Here is a 25,788-nt window from a genome sequence, read left to right as displayed (position 1 = left end):
TTTTTAAGATCTTAAGAAATACTTAACCGAGAAGCTTTAGCTCATCTAAAATGTCCCAGAGGCAATAGGAAATGGGGGGGGGCATGTAATTTGAATGATTAAATGATATGCAGGATAATGAAGCACCAGGACACCTTTCAGCTGCTTCCCGGCTATTCCGGCCAATTTAGGACATATGAGCAAACTGGGAGGGCATTAGCATCCACACAGCATCGGGGCTTTTCTGCTGGTGCTCAGGTAATTAACGGTGCTGCCACACACAGTTTTTGGTGTGGACCAGGGTCCACTTAAAACCTTAGATGGGTTAATTTGAAGTGTAAGCTATTTTCCAAACCGTGCGTGTGTGGTTTGCATTTGATGTGAAGGCTATCCAATCTAAAACCAGGTAGTAAATACCCACTGAGAGGTCCAAATGCTACAACCATAAATAATTCAGCATTAATATGAAAGTATGAACTAGTATGCAATTTTCTAAAACGCTCCCAGTCTTACAAAAGACAGCAGTGTAGCAACTGAGCATGTGTGTACTGTATGCTCTGCAAGCAAAGCTGCAAATTCATCTCGCCCTGCTGCCTGTATCCGCAAACATCCTTATCTGGGCTAACATAATTTATGACCAAGAGAAAATAAGCAAATTAACCAAAAGATAACAAATAGTTCTCTTAGTTAAGACAGTTAAATAATAGTTCAAATAACAAGTAGTGTGTGGCTTTTTTTAACATTGGTAAATAAAAGCTGCATGGAATGTGCTAGACATTGACACACACAGAGCATCATTACACCCACAAAAGGTCATGTGGAAGGAGAGTAGTGGGGCAGGGGCAGGTGGGAGGAATGGAAGTACACCATGGCTGACATAATGAGAGTTGGAAAAAACCTGTTCCTCTGGTCCTGATGTGGGATTTAAGGATGGTAGATAAAGCAAAGCACCTCACCACCCCTATCATGTACTCCAAACAACCACTCTCTGTGTGTGCGTGCGTGCGTGCGTGTGTGTGTGCGTGCATGCGTGCGTTACCATGTCCTGAAACAACGGTCTTTCAACCTCTGACTTGAGGTCATATTACCTCTTACACATACAGTACCAGACAGAAGCCGCCCGTGATCCTGCCTCCACATATTTCTGCTTAACACCACGTCCTTTGGTAAACCTACAACATTTTCAGTGTTCTTTCTAGCAGTTAATTCTATTTCCCACTTAGATCCAGTTTTTCTAAAAACTGACATAACTTTGCGCTCACTAAAACCAAAAACACTGTGACACAAAAGCAACAATCTGGTCTGAGGGCTCACGGACTAATTAGCCAACTAGTGTGCGTCAGCAGTTGAGAATGCAACACACAACAGTGCGGCAGGGATGGACAGAGAGTGCCAGAGCTCTCGCTCATGGAATTCTTTGGGCGGCCACCGCTGGCCATCTCAGGCCTGAATCAGCTAAATGCAAAATCACATCTCCATGCCCAGCCCCCACCCGCACAACTGCCACCGCTCCAAGACTAATGTGCATGGCTGAGTCCGGCCAGCAGCCCACGCCGCGGCCTCTCCATCGCACCACCCCAGCACCACGTGGTCCTTGCCCAGCGAGATTCCCCTTGGTCAGTGAATCAGAAGAGAGAGAGAGAGAGAGAGAGAGAGAGAGAGAGAGAGAGAGAGAGAGAGAGAGAGAAACAGAGAGAAAAGAAAGAAAGAGTACGTGAGGGAGAAGAAAACCTGCATGCTGATCCTCACAGGGGACATGTCATTAGCAACGTCTGAGCTTATAAGGGCTCCATAAGTGAAATGACACACTGTGTCAGCTCTGAAATCTAGTCTTAAATGCTGAGCACACACAATGAAAGAGGAGATAAAGCAGCTATTGTCTCCCAAAGGACAGAAAGTAAACTCTAATTTTGGGGAAAATGTCCTTTGTGAAAGCAGCGCAGAGCTTATCAAGAGACCCTGGTGAACTATGAAAAGCAGGGTCACGTCTCCTCCAGCCAGCATGCTCCGACAGAGGAGCATCTCGCATCCTGGCAGACCAGAGAAGATCCAGCTTGTTGAAGGCATTTTTGAAGCACGCTTTTCAACAGGATTCCGATGCAACCGTGATCCTAATCTCTAGGCCACCTCTCTCTGTTTTTCCACGCTTCAGCACAGTCGGGCCACTGATGGCAGACAGACTCGGCCCATATACCAGCGGCCCCACAGACACTGCTGCCATTCTGCTCCGAGCGCCGCCGCCAAAAAAAAAGCAGGTCAGATCTGAATCAGAGCTGAAACACGTTTGACACACTCAGATCCCATCCTCCCATCCTTTTTTTGGAATGAGCAGACAGATTAAATTCCTGATAGCCATCACTGCATGGATCACTAACAGAATGCAGTTCAAATGAGAGAGAAAAACAAACTGAGCAACTATGGAAAGGTAAATTCATACCAAGCAAAGGTCACACCACCACCAATATTACACCACAAATTAAGCTCATCCATTTTGGAAATCACCTGTCATTTTTTCAAATATCTCAGCTTTGATGTAAAAGGACAGTAGTTTAAAAAGATTAATTAAATAAATATGCCAACTAATTCTGTTTCTAAAATGTTGCTTTTTCCTCCACGTGAAGTGATGGGATAGTGCATGATAATTCTAGCATTGCCTAGTCAGTGGCTAAGCAGTACAGGATACATTTCCTCGAAGTAGTCGATATGAGGAGGCTGTAGAATGTCAAGAGCTGACAGGACCTGCAGAGAGAGAGAAAGCGAGAGAGAGAGAGGGACAGAGAGAGAAGAGAGAAAGAGGACAAGGTCAGCACTGGGAGATTGTGGGTGGTGACATCAGTCTTCACATGACATAAAGCGCCCTGTTTGGTGCAGGCATGGACTGGGGGGAGGGAGGGACAAGAGAAAGCAGGGGGCAAAAAACAATGACTTGCAGCAACAGGGTGGGGATGATTGCTCCATGGGAGGCCAATGAGGTAAATTGGCTCCCAAGGGCAGAAAAACAAAGGCCAGGGAACGTGTGGTGCTCATTCTCCTTACATTGTCATGCTTAAAGAAACAGAGCATCTTCAGTTCGCGGAAGACCCTCTTGCAGGAAACGAGATTCTGGAAGACGTTGGGCATCTTTTTGAGGGCAACCCGTTTGCCATCTCTTGGATCTGTCACTGACCTGAAAGTAGAAGAGAAAAAGAAAAAAAAAAGAGTGTGAGATAGCAAAAGCCCCCATCTAAACAAAAAACAATACAATCAAAACTAAAATTACCGCATTGTGGTGGTATGCCTCAGCGCAGCCCTGAATTTCTGGTTGACATACATTTGTGTGGCGAGGCATAGAATACATAGATTATAGAATTGAAAGGAATCCAACCAGTGTATACCGAATTTGAAGAATGTGCCTCAGGGCATTGTTGAGATATCGTGTTCACAGGAATGGGACTTTCTTGATCTCGGTGACCTTGAACCTTGACCTCTGATGTCTAAAATCGAGCCACTTCAGTCTAATTAATTGAGTCTAATTAAACATTCATACGAAATTTGAAAGACATGCCTTGAGGGGTTCTTGATATGTTGTGTTCACAAGATACATAGATGCATACGTACAGACAAGCCGAAAACTCAATGTCTCGACCATGACCAAGGCTATCACCAGCGCGGAGGCATAAAAACACTAAAGTCATCTCGTAACAATCATGAAAGGTTTATGAGCCAGGGAGGGAGAATGTTTATTCAAGTCTATTCATGCATTACAATCTTGTGTGTCCTGCCAGTTTGAATGTAATGCATTTCAATTCAAAAATTCTATTGAACGATTTTGTTATTGATAAAGACTATATTGCGATACATATTGCTATTGTTTTTTTATCGCCCAGACCTAGCCTGTACATCCACTCCAAACAAGTAAAGGCCTGAGCATAGAAAAAACAAAAACAAAACCTCACCAGCCTTTACTCGGTGTGAGATGGCTAAGGGCTTAAGAGAACCACTTTCCCAATCCCCATTAACGGGGAACAGAAGGCCCTTGAAACCGCACGGTAGTCATCACAGTGTTCCCTGCAAGACGGGCTAATTGGAGCACAAAAGCGCCGGTTCCCCGATGTGCCACATCTCCAGCAGGATGGAACATGTCAGAGCCAGGGCCCCAGACACCCACCATGCACGCCGCAACGCCAACAGCCCAGGATGATCAAGTCCCACTGTTGGGCATGTGCAGTATTACTGGAGTGATTACACGGAGGAGGAGCTGGGATGCCATTTCCACCTCCTCCACTGAAACTCATTTGGGACCAACGCTCACACAAGCACAGAGTCATGAGGAATGGGTATGCCCAGGCTCTTCAGTAACTTGGAATCAGCAGAAACAAGTTCAGCACATAAACACAAACTAAGAGAATTTCCTTAGCTCTCTGTCTAATATTGTATTAAAAATATTAGGTATGATTAAGAATACTAATCTGTCAGCGAGAGCTCTGCATAACAAAAAAGCAGAAATACCATAACATCCACAACTTGTCAATGTCGGCATGAACATACAATCTGATCATCTACTCCCCAAAACAGCATCCATCCACTTTATCCCAATGGACTCAGTTCTGTCATCAGTACAGAGCCTTAATAAGGTCTCTGTGTAAGGCTTAGGAGCCCCCTCCTGGGAAGCCCACTCCGAGGTACACCAGTGGTCTAATTGAAGTGAGAGCGGGGGTGGGGGGCAGCTGAGGGAAGGTATATTATTCATTCCTTCATTCATTTATTTATCGCATGTTTATTTTTGGATCCGAACGCGGGAGGTTGCTCTGAGGTCTCTCCAGTCAGTGGAGTGGATAACACATGCGTACCAGAGGGGTGCAGGGTGCGCCGGAGGACTCTGCATTAAACAGAACATCTCTTCCTCCAAGCACTGGTGCAGAGAAGGCAACCAAACAGAGCCAAGCTTGCTTTTCGAAGTGCGTATAGACAAATAAGTACGATTGGGGAAACATGCCTGAATATGAAGGAAGTGTCTTCAGTAGTCAGTGTGGAGGTGAAAGTGGGCGCTTGCGGTCTTTCTCAGCAGCCAAAAAGTCAGGACAGCAGAGGAAAAGCCAGGCCAAGAACTGGTGCTCTACTTATTTAATCTATCAGTCATCCAGCCATCTCCAGATGGATCATTAACACAGACTGGGCCCTCTCATCTTTACAGTGTGCGCCCAAGAGAGAGTAACGACTAAGACTGTAAAAATAATGAGAGACAGCGAAAAGGTGGCATCAAGATATGTACAAAGAGAAGACACAAGAGAGAACATGAGGGTGGAGTGAAGGTGGGGGAGAGGGCGGGTTGGTCATGTGATCATGAGTGGGTTTAGAAATTAGGCACAAGGGAGAGATATTTATATGAGAGAGTGTGAACGAGAGAGAAAGAGAGACTCTGATGCAGCAAGAGCAAGCATGATAAAGTGAGACAAAAGTCAGAGAGGTGTACAAACTCTCATTTGACGTGGCGCTAATAGGAGTGTAAAGGGAAATGGAGACTAAACACAGAGGTTTGAAAGAACCAGGTATTAGCCCTCGTCATCTCTGCAGCCACATCAGCTTCAAAACCATGTGAGAGACAGACTGCTGGAGGCCCTGACCTCTGGTCACACCAATCACTCTTCAGAGCACACACAGACAAACAGACACACACACACACACACTTCTAAAAGAGAAACCAACTTCCATTCACCATCTCTCTCGCTTGAACCCCACATAGTTATCTCCCATTTCTGACATTTTAATGGACTTATAAGATGAAAAGCGTATTACCAAACCACTTCAAACACAGAGACGAAAAGAAACTCCTGACTTTGTTCCAGATGTCTGTTGTTCTTTTATTGTATACTATTTAGCTCAAGTGCAGAATCTGTTTTGATGTCCATACATCAGTCAGTCTTGTTGTGCTCCCTTTGCTTTGTCATGCCTTGGCTGTGGTGGGACAGCAAGCCCTTTCTCTAAAGCATTAGAGCACCACATACTGCAGTTTTGGAGGTGTTCTGGGTATGTGGGGATAGATGAAATGAAGGTGTAGACCATCTCTGAGTGAAGCAGACTGTACTGTACTCTACTGATTTGGTGTAAAGCTCTCAGGATGGCAGTATGGCTATGATTGTTCACATTAGCCAACCTGACAATACAAGCCTGCAATATTACACCTGGAGAACATGAGAGAGATGACGCGAGGGAGGCAGACTGGGTTTTATTAAAGCACAAAACATTGTAAAAAAAACTGCAATCCCAAACAACATCACTGTATGTATAAGAAGAATAAGAAGAACCCCAATAAATAACACAGTAGCAACACACTCCTCACCCCTGCAAAATCCCACAGGGCACGCACACACACACACACACACAGTCTCAAATTTCTTTTTAATCGATTTTGTACGGATAACCCTGCCAGGGCCAGGGGTCGTGTAGCACCGATGGTCAATGGTGTATCTGTCCACTGATTTAACACAGGTTGGGAGCGCAGCGGACACACTGAGGAAATATGCCCTGTAAAAGAGCGTGCTGGCCTGCCGTCCCCTGTGGACGGCCCTCACCTCAGCAGTCCCACTCTGGCCATGGCTGAGCTGCTCTCTTGATTAAATTGGCTGCCCAGTGATAAGGCAACGAGACTCGGGCTCAGGCTAGTTTCTGTGCCCAAGCCCAGCATGATCTTCCATTCTAGTGGGAGACGCAGTAAAGACCCATCTAAAACATTACTAGTCATTTTGTCTCTCATTAGTATTTCAAGCACTGGGGTATTTGGGCAGAAAAAAAGGAAGGCTGGTTTTAAAAAGGACAAAGCTATGCTTGAAATGTCAATACTTATATTTTTAGCTCTCTTAAATGCTAGCTTGGGGGTCTCGCAAGATCACAGGCAGCAGCATCTGTCGGCCTTTGGCCACTTTTCCTCTGCACCCAGTAAGCACGCAGATATGCATTTTTAAAAAGCTCATTTGGTAACAAAAAAGTGGAGAGCTGGCTGTGGTGTAGGGTGGCATGATTCTCTCTGTATTATTCATGCTGTTTTTTTTTTTTGATCTTCCTAAAGAGCTGATTCTGGGAGGGGTCAGTCAGCGATCGGGCGCAGAGCCAGTGGATCCGCAGAAGACCACGGCCAGACCCCTCGGAGCTGCGGCCGCTCTCTGGGTTGCTATGCTGACGGAGCATGAGCGGCTCGAGCCAAAACCACGTGCTCCTGCGGCCCTCTCCCCTTTACTGCGACACAGCAGCTGTGACGGGCCCAGCACAAGCACTGGCCTTGTGCGCTTCTCAATGAACACAGACACGCCTTTATTATCAACACGGGGTTGGAGAGGAGCCAGGCAGCAGAGCAGGAGATAGTGAGAGATTGGCCTTCAGTGGGGAACATAGCTTCTACACAACAGCAACGCCATCACTTCAGGCAGGGTGACTGGGTGGGTGCAGTACTGGAACTAGTGCTATACAGTCAATATCCAAGTTAAAAAATAAATAAATAAAAAAACACACATTTACTTTCAAGTGTTTTTTGGAGCAAGTTACTATGTCAGAATTGATACTGTAGAGAGCTGTTTTTGTTCACAAAGAGCAATGCTCCGTGTCAAGACTAAACTGCAGGCTTGACATCATGTACTAGAAGCAACTACACTGACTGAGCAGGGTCTTGAGCAGAAAGGGCTTTCTCTGTTTGTGATGATGTACCACATGATGGGCAGGAGAATCATGGATGACTGCAGCCTCACCAACTAGGTGACATACAGATCAATACTTGGCTTAGATCTCTCTCTCTCTCTCGCTCTCTCTGTTGGAAACTCGTCAGTTAAAACAAATGACACACTTTGTGCTATCAGATGACTCATCCAACAATATCCACCCAGGCTCTGTTTAAATATTTGCCATGCTGTTATTGTTATGATGTATCCAGATTCAAAATGCCATCCTAAATATGTCATGCTGATGCAGCCCACTTACATTCTCACGATGCAGGCTGATCTGAACTGTGAACAGTTCCTTGGGAGTAACATAAATTTCACCACTGACTGCACATGGCCTGAAGTCTGCTTCCAGAAAAGGAGGGATTCATTCAACGAAAAGTACAACTAAAAGTGGTCACTTTTGTGAGGAAGAGAATACCTGCAGAACCACTAAAAACTAAAAGGCCTTGTAATGCGACTGAAGTCACTGTTTGTGTGGTGTACCGCAGGCTTGGCTGCTTCTGAGGAGCTCAGGAAGTAAAGGGCTGCCAAAGTGAGGTGAAGGAAAAACGGGCCGACGGCTCATGATCCTCAGACGGACAAATCGTACACGCAAACACATGCATGCGCACACGCACACACACCAAATGCCCAGAAACAAGTGTACAGATTAAGCAATGATCACACCCATGCTTAGCTCGGGTGTCTCCATTAAACATGCACATCCAATCTGTGAACATGTGTTGCTTTCAAATTGATGGAGGAAAGTGAGAATCTTTGGGACTTCTGCCAACGCAATCTTTCTCTCTACTGTGTCCAAAGGGAGAGGGGATGAAAGAAATGAATAAACCAATGAGGCCAGAACTTGAGACAGCTGGATTAATTGTGCAAGGTGATTACATCTTCACATCAGAATTTTTTTGACTTATGCCATCTCAACACCCACTTAAAATTTGAACCCCATTTTGCTACCATATTTAGTCTCTACTTAGCTACTATAACTCTGGGGTAGCATTGGCATTTTATTTCTGCATAAGGCATGAAAGCATGGCAGGGTGGCCTAAAGACAATGCATACAGTAAGTGAATACCTCTCCATTCACCAAGATTTATATAAACGTAAAAGGCCGATAAACAAAGAAATATGCTAACACTGGCATTTCAGATTGGAAGATTCACTCCTGGGAAAATGCATCAGTTGCATTTACATGCATTTAATCTTCATCGGAGTCATTAAACACAGTGTTTAACCCTGACCTCACTAGACATCACTAGAGCCTTGCAAACAATACAAGTGTTGAGTTTAGGCTACTTGTTAGGCTGAAATTAGTAATAAGCAAGCATATTTGGCTTAATTTTATTCCCTGTTAGTATCTGAAGAACATTAAGTTATGTCTCCCTCCAGATCATAACCCTGAAACCTGTAGTACATTAGTCCTTGAGTTAAATGACAAAACGCGCCTTTAAGCCTCTGTTTACCCAAGACTCTGAAACCCTGAACTCGTAGCACTGTCTTCACTGCTACGATGAGTAATAACTCTTAAAATACTGTCTATTTGCTGCTGCCAGAGACAAGCTGGTCAAATATGTATCTGAGAATATGGTGAGAAAGCATTTGCGTCATATAGCCGAATCCATTTTAAAACCTGGAATTCTGCTTGGTGCAGGTGGTGACAAGGCGATAGGTTTAAATTAACAATGCTAGAATTAGCATACAGACTCCTACAACTTGGCTAGGCATCTAGAGGAGCTCACAAGCCTATGAAGGTAAACGCATTGAGGTTCCAATAACAGAATTAATGAGAATTAATAGGCTCAGACAGTTACAAATGCAGGCAGGTCAACTGTTGGCCTGCCACAGAGAGAGCGCGCCTTTACAAAAATGTGTCAAAACTGCTGTTTGTTTGAGTAAAAATACTGTAGATTTTGAGGAATCCCTTGCAAGTCATATGAAGGAATACAGTATTTTGGACATGAAACTGGATTGTACTGCATTGTATAACTGCAGTATAAAGTTTTTTGTCCCATAACTGTAGTTATTTTTTGTAAATGCAGATATTTAGACAACAAGCATGAGACCTGTTCTGATCATTGATTTAAGCCAATGTTGTACAAAGGTGTAATAATGTCATGAAAGTAATTCTTACTGGAAAAAATAAACACTTGATGAAAGTAACAGTAAGTGTAAAATTGAGTTCACTTGCCCTGGTGTCTTAAAACATGGATGCTCATTTCTTTGGGGCTATGCAGCTTAGCAAGGAGAGGTCTATTCCTTTAAAGACTGTCTTATTATGCCTTTCAGTGTATTATCCTAGGGTTAGCATTGCCCATTTTATTCAGTGACCATAATCTCCACAGTGGCTAACCTTGAGGCCTTACGTGACATCTCAACTGAGTCTGAAAAAGCCAGAGGGCTGAGGATATGACAGGAAATTTGTTGGTGGTGGCTGGTGTGTGTGTCAGTGTGTGTGTAGGAGCAATACGACTTTTGGTCAGGATGCCTTTTGATCATTTCAAGGTAATCTGATCATTGAACTGCCTTGATGCTAATCATGGCTGAAGAGTGGAGCATCAGGACGCATCAACACATTTCACTGGAGTAGCATGACATGGTTATGAGTAGCATGACATGGTTATGAGAATCTTTCAGTCATCACAAGCATTTCCATGATTCTCATTCTCATTCCCATCATCATCTTCATTAGGAGACAGATGGGATGGTATTGCTCAAGTCAGGGCATCTGTCTGGTGATTCCTGGCACTCAAAGTGAGGGGGGTGGGGGGTGGGTGGGTGTTAGAATGGATCTGGTGGCTTCCTTTCGACCAATCATTTTCTGGGCTTGCTGCAGATTTTGGTTGATGACCTAGTTATTCTCAAATTAAATAGTGTAACAGGAACGCTGCATGCCCTGAGCACAGACAGGAGATACAAAGGATGGGCAAAAAGCTGAAGAGATTTTAAGAAATTGTTCTGAGGGTAGCAAGCATAGCTCAAATGACTCACTTTCTCATATCTAATCTCGCCAGGGAATCAGATTAAAAAGGATAAATTTAGTGACAGAGACGGTTATTAAAATGCGGTGGATGCCTGCAAGACGACAAAGCTTGCTAGATTATTTTTTAAATTCTTTCTGACCTGTCTACCCGGACCTGTTCTTTTCTTTTGAATTTTGTCATACTATATTGACTAGTAGTGGACCATCAGGAGTCAAGACCTGCCAAGGCTTCTCTAAAAAAAAAAAAAAAAAATGCAGAAACAAAAATACATTTCCAATATGCATCTGAGGGTTGATTCCTGCTCTCATTACATTCAAATAATCAATAAACGATTTAAAGGGTTTATCTAACTTTGCCTCGTTCTGCCATTGCTTTGGTCTTGTTTAGTTGTAAGCCGTTACTTAAGTAAAAATAGGGTATCGTTAGAGGTTATGTAAGGCTACTTTGAAACATTCTAGCTAGTAGCAACAGTAACGTTAGCTAAACCATGCATTTCTTTGGTCCTTTAACTCACAAAATCACTTCATTTCATTTAGGTTCATTAAACACTTTACCATTATAGCTCTACAGTCCACCACTGACTCTAACTATATCAGAAAATGGACAAATCTATTAAAAACCGTAGCTCCACGAGTTGTTTTGGTAGCACTGGCTTTGCAAAATATAGTATCATTTCACACTGGATGACACACACTTCACACCCAGAGCAAAGTGCTAACAACGACAGTCATGGGTCCCACATCCAGAGAGCACACACACACTGGTGGAAATGATCTGAGCAATTTGCCTTTAATATTCAAAGGCATTACAAATGTCACCAGATACCAGGAGATATAGAAAAATGTTCTATATTAGTACAATAACATTGTAAAACGTGCAGAAAAAATGAAAAGTCAAATTAGGAATATGATCTAGCAGGCACACACATGCGAACACTCTGTGAAATGAAATCATGGGACAGATCATCATTTCTTATGTGACTAACCAAGAAAAGCACAATTCCTCAAAGTTAGGCCTCTTGGAAGGTTTCAGTCCCCCTGTACCTTCAGAGGAACCACATATAAAGCACATCCTAACAGATGTCTAGAGGAGAGGGAAGTTGGAAAGAGAGGAGAGAATTATGGGTGCTGCGAAAAAAACTACCAGCACCACCAAAGGCCCCCTCACGTCATTATGATGATTTGCTTATCTTTCAACTTTATCAGCAGTCAGCAGACAGACAGAGACAGAGTGCCAGAAACAGAAGTCTCAAAAATTGTACTAAAAGGTCATAGCTTTGAAAAATATCCCCCAGGTTCAGTGACACACATAATTTAGTAAATTTGCGCTTTTGATCTTTACCAATATTGCGACAAACCTAATAGGGCATACTGTAAATGCGACTCTGAGTACACCAAACAGCTGCTTAAATGACTTGGAAGGCACATGAAGTGAAAACAACTATAGTATTATATCAGCAAACTGTTTTTGTCAAGTTCTAAAATTAGCTTTATTTCATTTCTGCCCAACCATCATTTACAAATTAGGCCCCACTGTGTTTATTTAAGGCTCAGCCCTAGGAGTTCAGAGTTTGTATGCTAAAACATACACTTTGGAAATAAATTGGCCTGCCTCTTTTTAGAAACAATGCTGGGTTAACTTAATGTCGGCAAGCTCTAGCAAACTGTCCCCATTTATAGCAGTAACCATCAAGATGGTTTTACCATCAAGTAAAAGTTGGTGTGCATTGTGTACACCATGTTGATGCTTATCAAATTTGTGTGTTCTCACGACACAGTAATCTTGCTTCGTTTTGGTTAACTTCTTGGCTGCGTCACACCCTTGTTCCGTCATGCCAACTGACCCTTTAACACAGATTGTGTTCCGGCTCTGAATAACTGTACTGCTGGACCAGAGGTGAAACAACAATGCCATTCCATCTTCATACCAGTTATAGAAAACGGTTATAGAGGCGGAATGGCTCAATACTCCTGCCTTGAACATGCTGCATTAAGAGAGGTGACTATGGACAAAAGACAGTGAGCAAAGTAAAACGTCCAGATTGGAGATCTGGAGAGTTGCTTCCAAATACTTCCATTCCCTTTCCATGGGAATGTCCAGAAAAGAAATCTGCTCATAGCTTATATTGCTGATTGGGCATCACTGCTCTTTAGAGTTTCTCTCTCACACATACATACACACCCAGACATATACACACACACAGACACACACACACACACACACACACACACACACACAGCAGCAGCAAAGCCACAACTGGCAGGCACCAAAAAAATCCAAAGCTATAACTATATTGTGAAATGACATCAAAAGAAAAGGGAAAGCCACAGAGCCAAAGTTGACTACATACATAATCCCTCATTACAAATACAGAGCCCGCACAATAAATGGATGAGTGCTAAAAGATAATAGATTTAAATTGTTTAACTGAATCAATTTTTCTGGATTATACATTTAGGCCCAGTAGGATTCACACAAGTCACAACACCAGCGGCATGTTCAAGAGGTAACCAAACAGAGGCCGCATGTCCTGGCACACCATCCCTCCTTAAAGCAGGTATTAGTGTAACCTCACGGCAAGCAAACACACATCTCAAACAAAAGGAATTGTGCAGAATCTGAAGAGTGATATCTTTCATCTCTTATCCTTGTTGATCTGGGCTCAAACCAAACACACTGAAAAAGACCACTGGAGGGTTGAAGAGAGTGAAATGAGTGAAAAAAAGGGTTTGTTATTTTTTTTATGTCATGGGCGCGCTCCTCACTTAAAGCAATTACTGGCACGAGGAAGCCATACGAGATGATGTAGACTAGAGAGGAACAGAGAGAGGAAGGGAGGGGGGAGGGGGGAGGGGGGGGCAGAACGACAGAATGACGTGACTACATTCTGATTGCGTGATGACAGGGAGGAGAGAAAATAAAGAGGTAATCAGGATATCTCTTGGTTCTGCAAACGTAGTATCAAGTCCCTTTCTTCAGACAGGCGTACACACACACACACACACACACACACGCACACACACGCACACACACGCACACACACACACACACACACACACACACACACACGCACACACACACTTGTGTATTTCTTGATTAAGGCTACGCTGATCTTTCGATTGGACAGAAAGCAGAAAAAGGAAGAATAAGAGGAAAAACAGACAATTATTGTTAATTACAAAAATGCAAATTGGTCTTCAGGGGAATGAGAGGAAAACGAGAGAGGGAGTGCGCAAGAGAGAGAGGGAGTGTGCACGAGAGAGAGGGAGTGTGCACGAGAGAGAAGAGCCCATCTTGACTTGAACACAGCCAGGCAAACATGACCATGGCCCAACCCTCCCCGCACGCACACACACACGCGCACGTGCTCCAACTGAGCGCACACACATGCACAACACAGCCATCCTGTCAGAATTGATCAGTCTCTGGGCCGCGCAGGCCTGAAGGGGATGATGGTCAATAATGGATTATCAGTGCAGCTCTTCTGGCCTCAACCTCGGAAACAGGTGACGTAGACCATGAAGGGCGCTCACCATGGCCAAGGTGTGTGGTTATGACAACGGCTTGGCGATACCAATGCCGAAATGATGCAAATCAATAATTTTGTTGGGATTGTCAAAATAAATGCACACATCTAAAGAGTGAAACACCTGTTCTCGATCGACAGGGAAAAAAATCCCCCATCTGCAGTTCATTCTCTTCTCTTTGATGTGTGCCCTTGCCTGCCCTATTAGAATATTTGTCCCCTTCAAACAAGAGCTCTCCTTAAGCACCTTCTACCGTGCTAATGTGTGTATCTGTCTTTGAGAAAGGGTCCAATGGGTCCAATAGGCTCAGGCTGGAAATGGCTGCACGTGTTCAAGTGTGTATGAGTGCACATACGTGTGTATGTGACAGGGAGAGCCGGGAGGCTTGGACTGCGGCATGCTGGGTAGGGAATAAAAGCCTGCTGCACCAGGGGCCACAGCCAAGCATGTGCCATTAGCCTGAGCACATTCAAAACCTTCTCAACAACATCCCCTGCAAGCACACATCAACCACACACACACACACACACAGACACACCAACCAACACACTCACACCACCCCAAGGTAAAGCTCTCACACAAATAGGATCAGCGAGGGCTACCATATGGCAGCCTTAACAACGTTGCTAATTTGTAGGAGAGGGATTTTCTAAGAAGGTATGAGGAAAAGTGTGTGTATGTGTGTGTGTATGTGTGTGTGTGTGTCAAAGAGGGTGTGTGTCCGAAAACATGTATATGCCAGCAAGACATTATCTCAGCATGTTTGCAGAAAACGAAATGGCACGCCCCTCTAAGAGCAACACCAGCACTAACAACAAGGCAGTCAACATGAGTGACAGCTGGTCAGGGGAACAGGGAAACTCCCCCTGACGCCAATGCTAGCTCAGCAAAGAACAAAATAAACTCATCTGATGACTGGCAAAGACACCGAGAATAAGGGGGAGGAAGAGGGATGACATTTCTAAAACCAATGACTGGTGACAAAATAAAGAACAAAGTTTTGGGATAACCTCATTTTCACAATGGACATGAGAGCAGCTTCCCAGAACTCACATGCAAAGAAAAATGTTAGTGCCTATATACTAGGTAGTGGCTATTCCAGATGATCCTGTTTTCTAGGAGTCAGGCGATAAATTTCAAGCCATCCTGACCAGCCAGATTGGCCAAATGCTAATGGGGGCAGACAGGGTTTTCTGTGGCTAATGGAGAATGTGCATGTTATCAGAACTACTACAATGTCCAGCTTGTAGAGTAAGGAACACATGCTATCATCCTGGCCCAGTGGTACAGTAGAGTGCAGATGGCTGCTTGGGAAAAGGTGCTGCGAGCTGATAACGGCCAATGGGTCAGTCAGCGTGTGATGTAACATGACCGCACCCTGCCCTCCCTTTTCTCAGGACTTGCTGTCTGTAAACTATCACAGTTTCGCAGCATGTTAGTTCTGAATACATGTTTTCTCTTAGAGTTTACAAAATACACAATGCATTCCTCATAAGTGACATTACACTGTACATGAATGAGTAACATTGAAAAAATATTGACCACTATGGAAAACAGCCCATTATGATGGTCATCGAGGATAAGTCTGTTTTCATGTACAATTTGTTTTAAAAGTAATCAGTTCTCACCCATATTTAGTTTTGTATGAAACGATGTCAAGTGCATAACGTTATTCAATCTGAAGTCACTTTATACTTTTTTGTTTTATGCTTAACAACACAAGTTACAGACTCCTTTAGACACCATGAAGAAGACATGGATTTAGGGTTACACACAAAATATTAATTTCTATTAAAATCAGGAAGGAGTGTTTAGATATGTATAAGTAAGTAAGTCTTTATTGTTCTCCTGAGAGAGACATTTGCTTTGGGCAACCAGAGAGAATCTGCGACACATGCATAATACGTATATTTTTCGATAGCATTTAATCATTTTGTAAAATCAGATTATTAGGACTCGGGTAGGTATGGTCATTTGTGCACATACAAAAAACAACACACTAGCAACAGCAAAAGGTTTGTCTTTATTTTAAAGCTGCTGATCTGTATGAAGTTGTTGTTATGCGAGTACAAACTACATCAGTAAATCGAGTGCCTTGCAGTCAACCTAAATCATATATCATTTCTCAATGGGGTGCCTGTTCAACAAACCCAATGCCTTAGTTTTGGCACCAAGATTGAGATTTATTGCCATGGAGACATAAACAATAGCCTGAAATGCGTTGCAGATGTGTACCTCGATAACAGTGAAGAACAACAATGTGACTTTAACTGTGCGAGTGAATGGACACTAAGTGGCGGGTCTCCCCCAGGAGCTCTTCAATGGAGAGGCACAATTCACAAAACCACTCACTAATGCTCCCGCTTGCTGTGGGAAATTATACAGCATTGTGTGAGGGAGGCGCAGCTAGCAAGTTCCCATTCTGTTCTGAGAAGGCAGGGAAGGAAAGGAGGAAAACAAAAGCTCTGGTTTAAATGATGATGGTTTTAGCTCGGTATCGAGTCCTGGGCCACTTATTAGGAGCCAAACAATGCTTCAGGCAAATGGACTCTGGCGTCAAGGGACCGCTCCAGCTGGAGATACAGGATCCCATAAGGGCGGATGCTGGAGAGGCTGCTGGGAGAGACCCAATCACACCCTTAGTGAAGGAGGAGGATGAAAATAGCATCATATCATCCTCGTCTATAGCTCTCTCCTCTCGGACTATGAAGAAGGGAGGAGAGAGAGAGGAGTCGGGGGAGATGGGAGGCTGCTGGGTGGAAATGAGAGGAGTGGACAGTTCTGCCTGCTGAAAAAGCAGAAGGGACAGTCCCTCCTCCTTTCATACCCATCCAGATCTGGCTTCCTGTTCAGCGCTGTCCTAATCCATGTCCTTTCCCACCACAGCGCATAAGGCCACACACACACACACACACACACACACACACACACACACACACACACACACACACACACACACACACACACACACGCACATAAACACACGCACATAAACACACGCACATAAACACACGCGCACACACACGCACACACACACACTCCATTTCCTCAGGATGTTCTTCTAATCAGCTCTGGCTTTGAGAATAACTCTTCACTCTCTCTGGCCTTCTCTTCTTCAACGTCTCCTTCATCTCGTCTACTCTGTGCTCGTCACTGCCTTCTTCCCCTGAGAGTGAGAGTGCATTGCACGCGTTCCAGTATGTGTCAGTGTGTGGGTGGGTGATCGATCTTCATGGGCATTCCTGGCAGTGCCCGACATCCATGCACACGTTGGAGGAGTTGTGAGCTAAACACTGATTCACACTGGCCACTTGGGCCTTGAGCTTCATGACCGCTGGTAGGATTTCGTGCATGGAGAACTTGGGATTGTGCGGTGGTTAGTCATCAGCGCAATCAATAGCTCCTCTGCAGTTAGCGTGCTGAGGAATGATCTCGGGAAGCCATGACAATGCTAAGACTCGTGTTAATGGACCATGCCGAATGTTTACAGGGCGGTTGGTCAGGGATTCTGTACCGAGACAATAAAGAGACTAAAGAGTGTGTACACATGTATATCAATCTTTGAGAGTAGGAGAGAAGTCAAGAGTATTTAAACAAAGATGTTATAGACATGGCATAATAGTCTATATATGCTCCTGTATGTCAGTATGCGTGTGAGGGAGAATAAACATTTGACTATTACCAGTCCCCAACACAACTAAGCACTTCAGCAGTTTGCAAAGGGTGTGGCACTAGACAGAAGCAATTCAACCCTGTTCTCTTTCACTTCAAATAGAAGTTCAATGGAAGCCAGACATGAGGAGAGACATTCAAATGCCCTTGCAGACAGTCATACCTGTTTGTGGGTGTGGTAGCCCACATGCAAACCTGAAGTTTGCTCAAGCAACACAGCAATAAGGCTGCTGATAACAACGGCAAAAGCAGAGGGAGGATTTTTTTTTATTCGAAATTGTATTAGCAGCAGGTCACTGTTGCCATCTGCCCCATTAATATAGGGATTATTTTTGTCTAATTATTAGCATAGTGCTACGAGTGAAGAGGGTATTTCACTGTGTAGGGCTCTCAACACTTCAGCACGAAAGGAGGACAATTCAGCCACAGGGGACTGACTTTTGATACTATGTTTCATTTAATGTATGAAAAACATCTAAAGCATCATCAACAATTATGATATCATCATTAAGTCATAACACTTCCTATCAGTAATGATTGCACAAGATACGTCCAACCAAAAGTGAAAAATGTAGAGGGGATTTACAGACACTGGCAGAGATCCAGGACTGCTGTCACACCCAACTGATGATTACGTCTCAGCTATGAACAGACACCTCAACATAATCTGACAGAGCCAGGTGACGAAGGTTAATGGGTACGCTTTCTCCCTCCCAAAAACATCCTCCAACACACACACACGCACAGACTTCAAAGGTAAGCCATCACTCTCCTCTTGGCCTGTACATCTGCCAAACGCAGGTCTCTTAAGAAGAGCTGAAAAAAGCCCAGGCCCCGGCTTGGAGCCTTTTATGCTGCAGGCACTAAAAGCTCCCAGCCGTCAGTGCCATTATAATGGCCCTTTAAAAAGAGACAGAGAGAGAGAGCGAGAGAGAGAGAGAGAGAGAAACAAAGACATCATAATGTACGAGAGGCCAAAACACAGGGGGCTCAGCCTACCAGGAAGGAAACAGGAAGCAGGAGGAATCCAGACAAGGCCCAGGAGGAGTGGCCGAGTCTGCGGCCGCTGCATCAGGTGTGGCTCCTGCAAGGGCAGCAGCAGGCGGTGCCGAATGCCGCAGGGTCAACAACCTCCAGGTGGGTTGCTGCTGTCTCAGCACCAACTGCTTCATTCCTGAATACACGTCTTATGCTGATAAGTCACGGGGTAGGCAGATCGAGGTCGGTCATTGCATTGATAATTAACAGAACAGTGTTTTTTTCCCTCTGTTTCAACAAAGAAATATTTCTCAGAATGTCTTATATCCTTGACATATGCAGTACATTTTTGCCTAAATATTTGATAACCGTGACATCAAAGTAAATATATATAAACTTGTAATGTTGTAAGCAGTGTGTTTATTAAAACTATGATTAACTGTGGTGCTCAAAACTGGTGTTTGTTTTCAGTACTGCTAATATTTAAATCCCTCGCAGCAATAAAAAAAACTGCATGATCTATATTTCCAAACCCCCTGTGGCCTGTTCTATAGCACATGCGTGACCTAGTTGTGGTGACATTAAAAAAAATGGCATCTATGTTTTCAGCTTGCAGTTCAGCTTTCAGCCAATAATAAGGGGCATCGTGCATCATAAAAAGCTGCATGCAAGCAGGCAAAGCTACGGCCAGTGAGCGTGTCCATGAAAGTGAACACATCAAAAGCACGTCTGGATTTCAGATCTTCATTGAACACAGCGAGGAAATAAACCTGATCTCATTCCTGCCAGATGTTCATTATGCCCATTTCATGTTACACTAAGGCTATTTTCACATTAGAGCATTTGGTCTGTGCCCGAATGTGTTTCATCACTTAATTCAGTTCATTTTGGTGGTGCGAGAGCTTGTTTTCCGACCCCAGTAGAGGTCACCACACTCTCAGAGAGGTGGTCTAAATGGGTGAAGTAGTACTCTGCAATCATGACTCATCAGGGAGAGATATGGTGGAGGACGTTTTTAGTGAGAGGACAGTGTTAGAGGACTTTCAGAATGGCCAGTGATTATAAATACTACAGTATGTCAAACGGACATTTACGAAAACCAGATATCAACTGTCTCTCCCTCTAAGTAGCCACTCCCCCACCCCAGGCTCACCATGTTGAGCATGAGGACCAGGTCATGTGATGGGTCACTGAGGGGCTTCCATCAGGTCACTGGGGAAAAGTGCCTGCATGGATGACCATGTAAACAATCAAAAGCCCCAGCGACGGAGACAACACTTCTGTTATGAGTGATGGGATGACCCGGAGGGTTCCTCTTGACAAATAAAAACACATTGTTATCTCCACACGGGAAAGTGAAAACATAACAAAGACAGCTGGGCAAACAGCTATGGCCATCTTAGGTGAGACAAACTCTGTACTGAAGTACAGAAACCCTGTAATTTATGTGACTAAAGATGAATCCAAACAGTTCTGGGTTTGCCAATGGATGACAAACATAACTGAACGTAACTCTGCCAAAAAACGTTGCTGTTACTGCAGATCCTGGATGCCAATTCACACAGCAAAGATGATCACTACTCTCATGGGAATGGCTGACTGATCCCACGGCCATGTCTTCAATATGCTGATGGACTTTTAAAAAAAAAACCCTGACAGGGTGTATAAAAATCAGTGAAGTAATAATAACTGTAGAATTAAAAACCATAATAATGTTTAATCCCGTAAAAGAAAAGATACAAACAAATCTACAGAGGCTTAATAATAAGATAACACAAAACACACACACTTTCTTCCCCTGCGGTTACCAAGCCACCTAAATACAGGATGATTTATCCATCACTGTGTCTATATATACACACACCATCCCCCTGAATGAGGACACAATGAACTTGTGCCTTTACAAGATGCCTAGTAAACAGGTTAGGATCTTTCTTTTATTACTGAAAGACAAACCAAACAATAGCAACTAAATGGTAATGACCAAACATATTTTCAGCCATCCATATTATGGAATTTGTGTATCTGTGTGCGTATGTGTGCACACGTGCATGTGTGCTTGTTTGCCTGCACGTGCCGCTTATGGATCACACCACCCATCTGCTTCAAGATGATCCATTTCATTTGAGAGGTTAGCCAGTCTTTAGGTGTCCATCATAGACTGTCTATGGTGTCCATATACTGTTAAAGATGCTGTCCATCTGGAGCTGTGCACAGTTAAGCATATGACACACTCCGCTTGGGCCTAAGCCAATTTACTCCACGTTTCACCACTGAATGCATCAGGAGGTGCGTCATCACCAGTTGGGCTTAGCCCCAAACTTTGCGGAGGTCTAGGGTTGTCACCCCGGGGTATTTTTTTAAATACTGTTAAGTAGATGCACAATTTTAGCACACACAGAGTAGGGCCTATGCCCTGCTATGACTAAAACACCAATCTGTTGTTTGACTCCTGAACATTACCACACCCATTATCAAGACATTTGCATGATAATATTTAACTGGCAAGGGAAGTGGACATGGCCATTGACACACAATAAAATGAAAAAAACTCTTTTTATGAACAGAAATCACATTTTCTGTGGCCATCATACTGTTAGTAAACTGAGATGTATCCAAACAGCAGTGAGTGGAGGTCTACAGTGAGTGGAGGCAGTGGCCCACAAACTGTGCCGTGGCTCACACTGGTGTGCTTGAGCAAGATGTAAAGGTCTTTGTGGGAAACTGTTGCTTTGGTGTTCCTTCACATAACAGCACATCACTAAGCTCGACTAGCTGGCTAACTGAAGCTGGCTTCACCAAGCTCTGAGTCTAGATGAGGTAGTCACGTCAGTTGTACGCTCGCGTCCTCCTTATCTGCTGACAACCGGAGAGTCCCCCATTGCTAGCCTTGACTCATAGTCTTTCTTTAGTGAATTAGCAAGCCACCACCACAAGCCAACAGCAATAAAAGACCTGTGCAGACTGTCACTATTTGTTTTTCAAAATGTTGTAATCTAGGTAACACAACATATCTATATACCATAAGTATATCTATAACCATAAGTCTTTCTTTAGTGAATTAGCACTCTACCACCAGAACCCAACAATCATAAAAGACCTGTATGCTCTGTCTCTTCCATCCACATGCAAACTGCGTGCTGAGAGAGCGACTATAGAGACAGTTTAGAAAGACCTGTGTTTATTTTGATCAGCTGCATAACAAAGTAATAGGCTTTTTCAGTCTACCTTTAAACTATATTCAGGGCAACACCTAAAACATTAGGGGCTGAAGCCCCGGCAAAATGGCCTGGCGACGCCCATGCGCATCAGCCAGTACACTTACTGTACTGTCGTGCAGTCTGCCAAAAGTCATGTTCCGGTAAAAATGACCCAACTAGATCTTGGGTCCACTCACCCTCCCTCCATTCACCCTGTCCTTTTATTTAAACCTGTTCAGAGCAGCTGCAGCACAATCAACAACCTCATAACGTTATAACTGGAAATTTGAAAGAAAGAAACAGTACCCTACACATTTACTGAGCCTCCTGACATCAGTCAGAGAACCACTCAACACCAGTTAACGTCAACATGACACCCCACCATCACCATCCCTAAGACTTGTTTTCTCTTTTTATCACTTTTAGTTCTTTTCTCACCTCTGTCTCTGTCTTTCCTCACCATGCTCACTATCTTTCACCATTTCTCTTCTCTCCTCTCCTTATCCCCATCTTTCAGCCTTTCTCCACCTCTCTCCCTCCCCCCTGCCCTGAACACCCTGTTCTGGGGTCCTCCTGTGCCATCTCTCTGCCTCAAGTGATGGGCTATAAATACCCAGTCAGGCAGCGGCACAGATTAAAAGCAGACAATGAGCAACAGGAAGCGATTTTGAAGAAAGGTCAGGGTGAGATTACAGTGGCGGCAGTGAGTGCTGCGGCCTGCGCTGTGCTGACGCAGATATGAGGGGGAGAGCCAAGAGAAGGGCAGCCCCAGAGCCTTCACTCCAAGCACGCACGCAAGCACGTACACACATCAAATCATTTTTCTATGGGACACATGCACACAGCTATGAAACCATCAAACAGAATCTAACATTAAGGAATCTTTTGTAATTCCTGTGTTGCACTGTGATGCACTGTTAGCACTAACCTGTGTTTCCATGAGGTTCTCTTTTATAATTTCCTGTTACCTTCTTATCTTTTTATACCATCATAAATATATAAAAAATAATGTCTGCACACAGTGATATAGTTTGCTAGAAGGAAACTCTCACATTGAACAAAATCAACTAGGAACAGCATGGACATTAACATGGAAAGCACTTACATCCACCAAATAAAACTACCTGGTTCTACATAAACAAGTGGAGATGGTGCCAAATAAACCTGGTGGAACTACTCTGTACTCCAACCTCATCAGTCTCAGCAACCACATCATGGAACCCACGACTTCAATTGTTGTAGCCAGGGACTTTCTGTGAGCAGCAATTGACGCCACAGGTCCAACTCAGAGAAGATGCATTGAATGTCAACTTGAATTTAAAAATTACTGAAACAAAGACTACAGAAATTATTATTTATTACTCGTCATGTACCGAATGGCAATATTCTGAGTTCAAGCCAAAGCAATGAACCCAAAAAATGAACCAACACTAGATGTATGAGGACAATGTATTGCAGAAAGTTGTGATTACAAACTCAGCTACTGCTATGAGTTATAGGTGATTAGATCCAGACGCCCACCAAAAACAATAGGCCCTCATTGAGAAGTCACAATGAACAAACGTTACAGTATCAGTAAAGCAAGGGACAGTTGAGATCTCTCCTTCAAGAACAGAGACATTGATTTAATCTGTGAGTCTTTAAAAGAGCTTATCAGGACTCTCCAATGTCCTGCCAGATGAAGCAACTTGCCAAAAAGTTTCCCCCACTGGCTCCTGCTCCAAAGGAGACACCTTCAAAACGCAACAGGGAACAACTAAGCTAAAGACGAAGGCTAAATCCCACTTCAATTTTCCTTCAAGGCGCCATGACGTTTTAAATGCGCACATCCTTAACTTTGTGGACGGTCATATTATTCTCAAGGAAATCAATTATCTGTCAGGCCAACTTGAGATGCATCAAATAAAATAGCCTATTTGTTCCTCAAGCATAGGTCAAGACAAACTGAAAAAGTACGGGTTAGGGGAACTTACCAAACCACTCCGAACGCTCCGTATCCGATGGGTCTGTCGGGTTCTATGTCCAGCTGTTGTTGTAAATGATGCGAATGCTGATGGTGGTGGTGGTGCGCTTTGACAGCCGCGGCCGCAGCAGCTTGAACCTGGGCTGGTGCAGCAGCCGCCGCCGGGCCTGGTGCTTGTCCAGGAGCTGGGGAGGGAAAGTAGGGTTGCTGCTGGCTCGGGTTCAGCATCACCGCCGCCGCAGCAGCGGCCGCGGCTGCCGCAGCCGTAGAGGCGTGCTGTTGAACGGGATGGACGGCAGCGGCCGAGCCAGGATGCTGCAGATGATGTTGTCCAGGGTGGTGGTGGTGGTGGAGGTGAGGGGGTGGAAGGTGCGGTAGTTGGTGGTGATGGTGCGGGTGGTGTGCCGCCACTGCTGAGGCGCCACCGTTGTACGCGGCCATCATTTTTGCGGCATTAGTTGCCGTTGTTCCGCAGAGAGCCATCCACTCAAAACAAAAACAAGAAGAAAAGAACAGAAGCAAAAATGGGTCCCTAGTGAGATCTCACGGTGAACGGACTAAATGTGTGACTTGTCAAGCAGTGGTTTTCAAACTGTCATTTGGCGGTCATGTAACGATACAAAAACAAAAATCAAACCAAAAGTGTCTGACATGAGAATGAAATAAATGTGTCAGTTGTCATAATTACCACACTCTCTCTGAGTCTCCAGGTTTATCATTCCACCAATCTGACCTAGTTCTGAAAATGGACCTTCACTATTGCGTGCAAAATGCTAACGACTAATGCAATTTTAAGCTTCTTAAAGAATTTCTGTACAAGAATCTGCTTGTTTCGCAAAATAAACTGAACAAGCTAAAATGTTGATGCCACAAAAATAAATCCCGCTCCCCCCACAATAAATAAATGTTGCACGGCCTTAAATCTCCCGCATGTTGGAAGTGATGAGCAACTCTCCTCACCCCAAATTCGTCTGATTTCCCCCTTTTTGAAAAGAAAAGGGAAATCGATGTGCATTTACATAGGACACCACACGTTCATCTTTTCAATTTCCTCATGTTTGCCATATTGTCTGATCCAGCACCGACGCTGTTCCCACTGCCAGTGCTGCATTCAGTTTGCAGAAGTTAGCTGGGTCTCAAATCAGGCCACGCTCGCTAGCTTGTCACTTGCTAGCTTACTTGTATTTTGGCTTTACACGCAGGCAAAATGCCTCTCATCGAACAAATCTTTACCTATGTAACACCACCGTGTAACAATTTTTCAAGCACCGTCGCGCGGAAATGTGACCATCGATATGGCGTTTAGGATATTGACGTTCGTGCAGTGTTCACAAAATGTGGGTCGCTGTCTTCCTCTGAATGTCACTACTCCCGCACTCCCTTGATTCTTGAAATCCGATTCATTTTGATAAAAATGAGCTCTCCTCTCCCCTGGAACGAGGAAAACAAAATTCTTCCACGGGCAGTCAACTTATTTTTTCCATCGATAGCGACGTTGTGGATTGCCACTTTGCTGCTTTGTCCCTGTTGGCAGCACGCCCATGTACATCCAGAAAAATAGAAATTAAAATAAAAATAAAAACATCCAGTGTTCCTTTGCAGTGACAAAACAAGCGGCCAGAATCCTCTCCCTCCAGCCGGATGGCGCTGCCAGGACCTGGGGAAGCACACGCGCAACCGAAGGTTCTTGGGTACCCGTCGAATCCCTTACTGATTGAAGGGTTCTCCACCAATCAGAGTGCTGTCTCTGCGTGTTTGATGTTTTTAAGCCAATTACATGAGGCGAGACAGGAACTGAAGGGT

General features: G+C 44.2%; 1 protein-coding gene across 2 annotated transcripts in view; it reads right to left on the bottom strand.

Annotated features, from left to right (window-relative positions):
- nlk2 (nemo-like kinase, type 2) overlaps positions 1 to 25,671 on the bottom strand; it is a 57,140-nt gene extending 31,469 nt beyond the window's left edge. The window contains exons 1-4 of one of the 2 annotated variants that reach the window (XM_048264281.1): positions 23,996 to 24,082; positions 18,844 to 19,018; positions 3,016 to 3,145; positions 2,663 to 2,718 (exon numbers count right to left, since the gene is read on the bottom strand). In XM_048264281.1, coding sequence (XP_048120238.1) covers positions 2,663 to 2,718; positions 3,016 to 3,145; positions 18,844 to 19,016 — 359 coding nt within the window. In that variant the 5' untranslated portion in view covers positions 19,017 to 19,018; positions 23,996 to 24,082. Of the gene's footprint in view, positions 1 to 2,662; positions 2,719 to 3,015; positions 3,146 to 18,843; positions 19,019 to 23,995 lie in introns of both variants that reach the window. The other variant, XM_048264280.1, reaches the window with a different exon arrangement.
- Positions 25,672 to 25,788: the final 117 nt, after the last annotated feature.

Source organism: Alosa alosa, chromosome 15 (genome assembly GCF_017589495.1).
Source record: "Alosa alosa isolate M-15738 ecotype Scorff River chromosome 15, AALO_Geno_1.1, whole genome shotgun sequence".
In the NCBI taxonomy this organism is placed as follows: domain Eukaryota; kingdom Metazoa; phylum Chordata; class Actinopteri; order Clupeiformes; family Clupeidae; genus Alosa; species Alosa alosa.
Note: the sequence above shows the minus strand (reverse complement) of the source record. Positions and strands in the feature narration are given on the sequence as shown.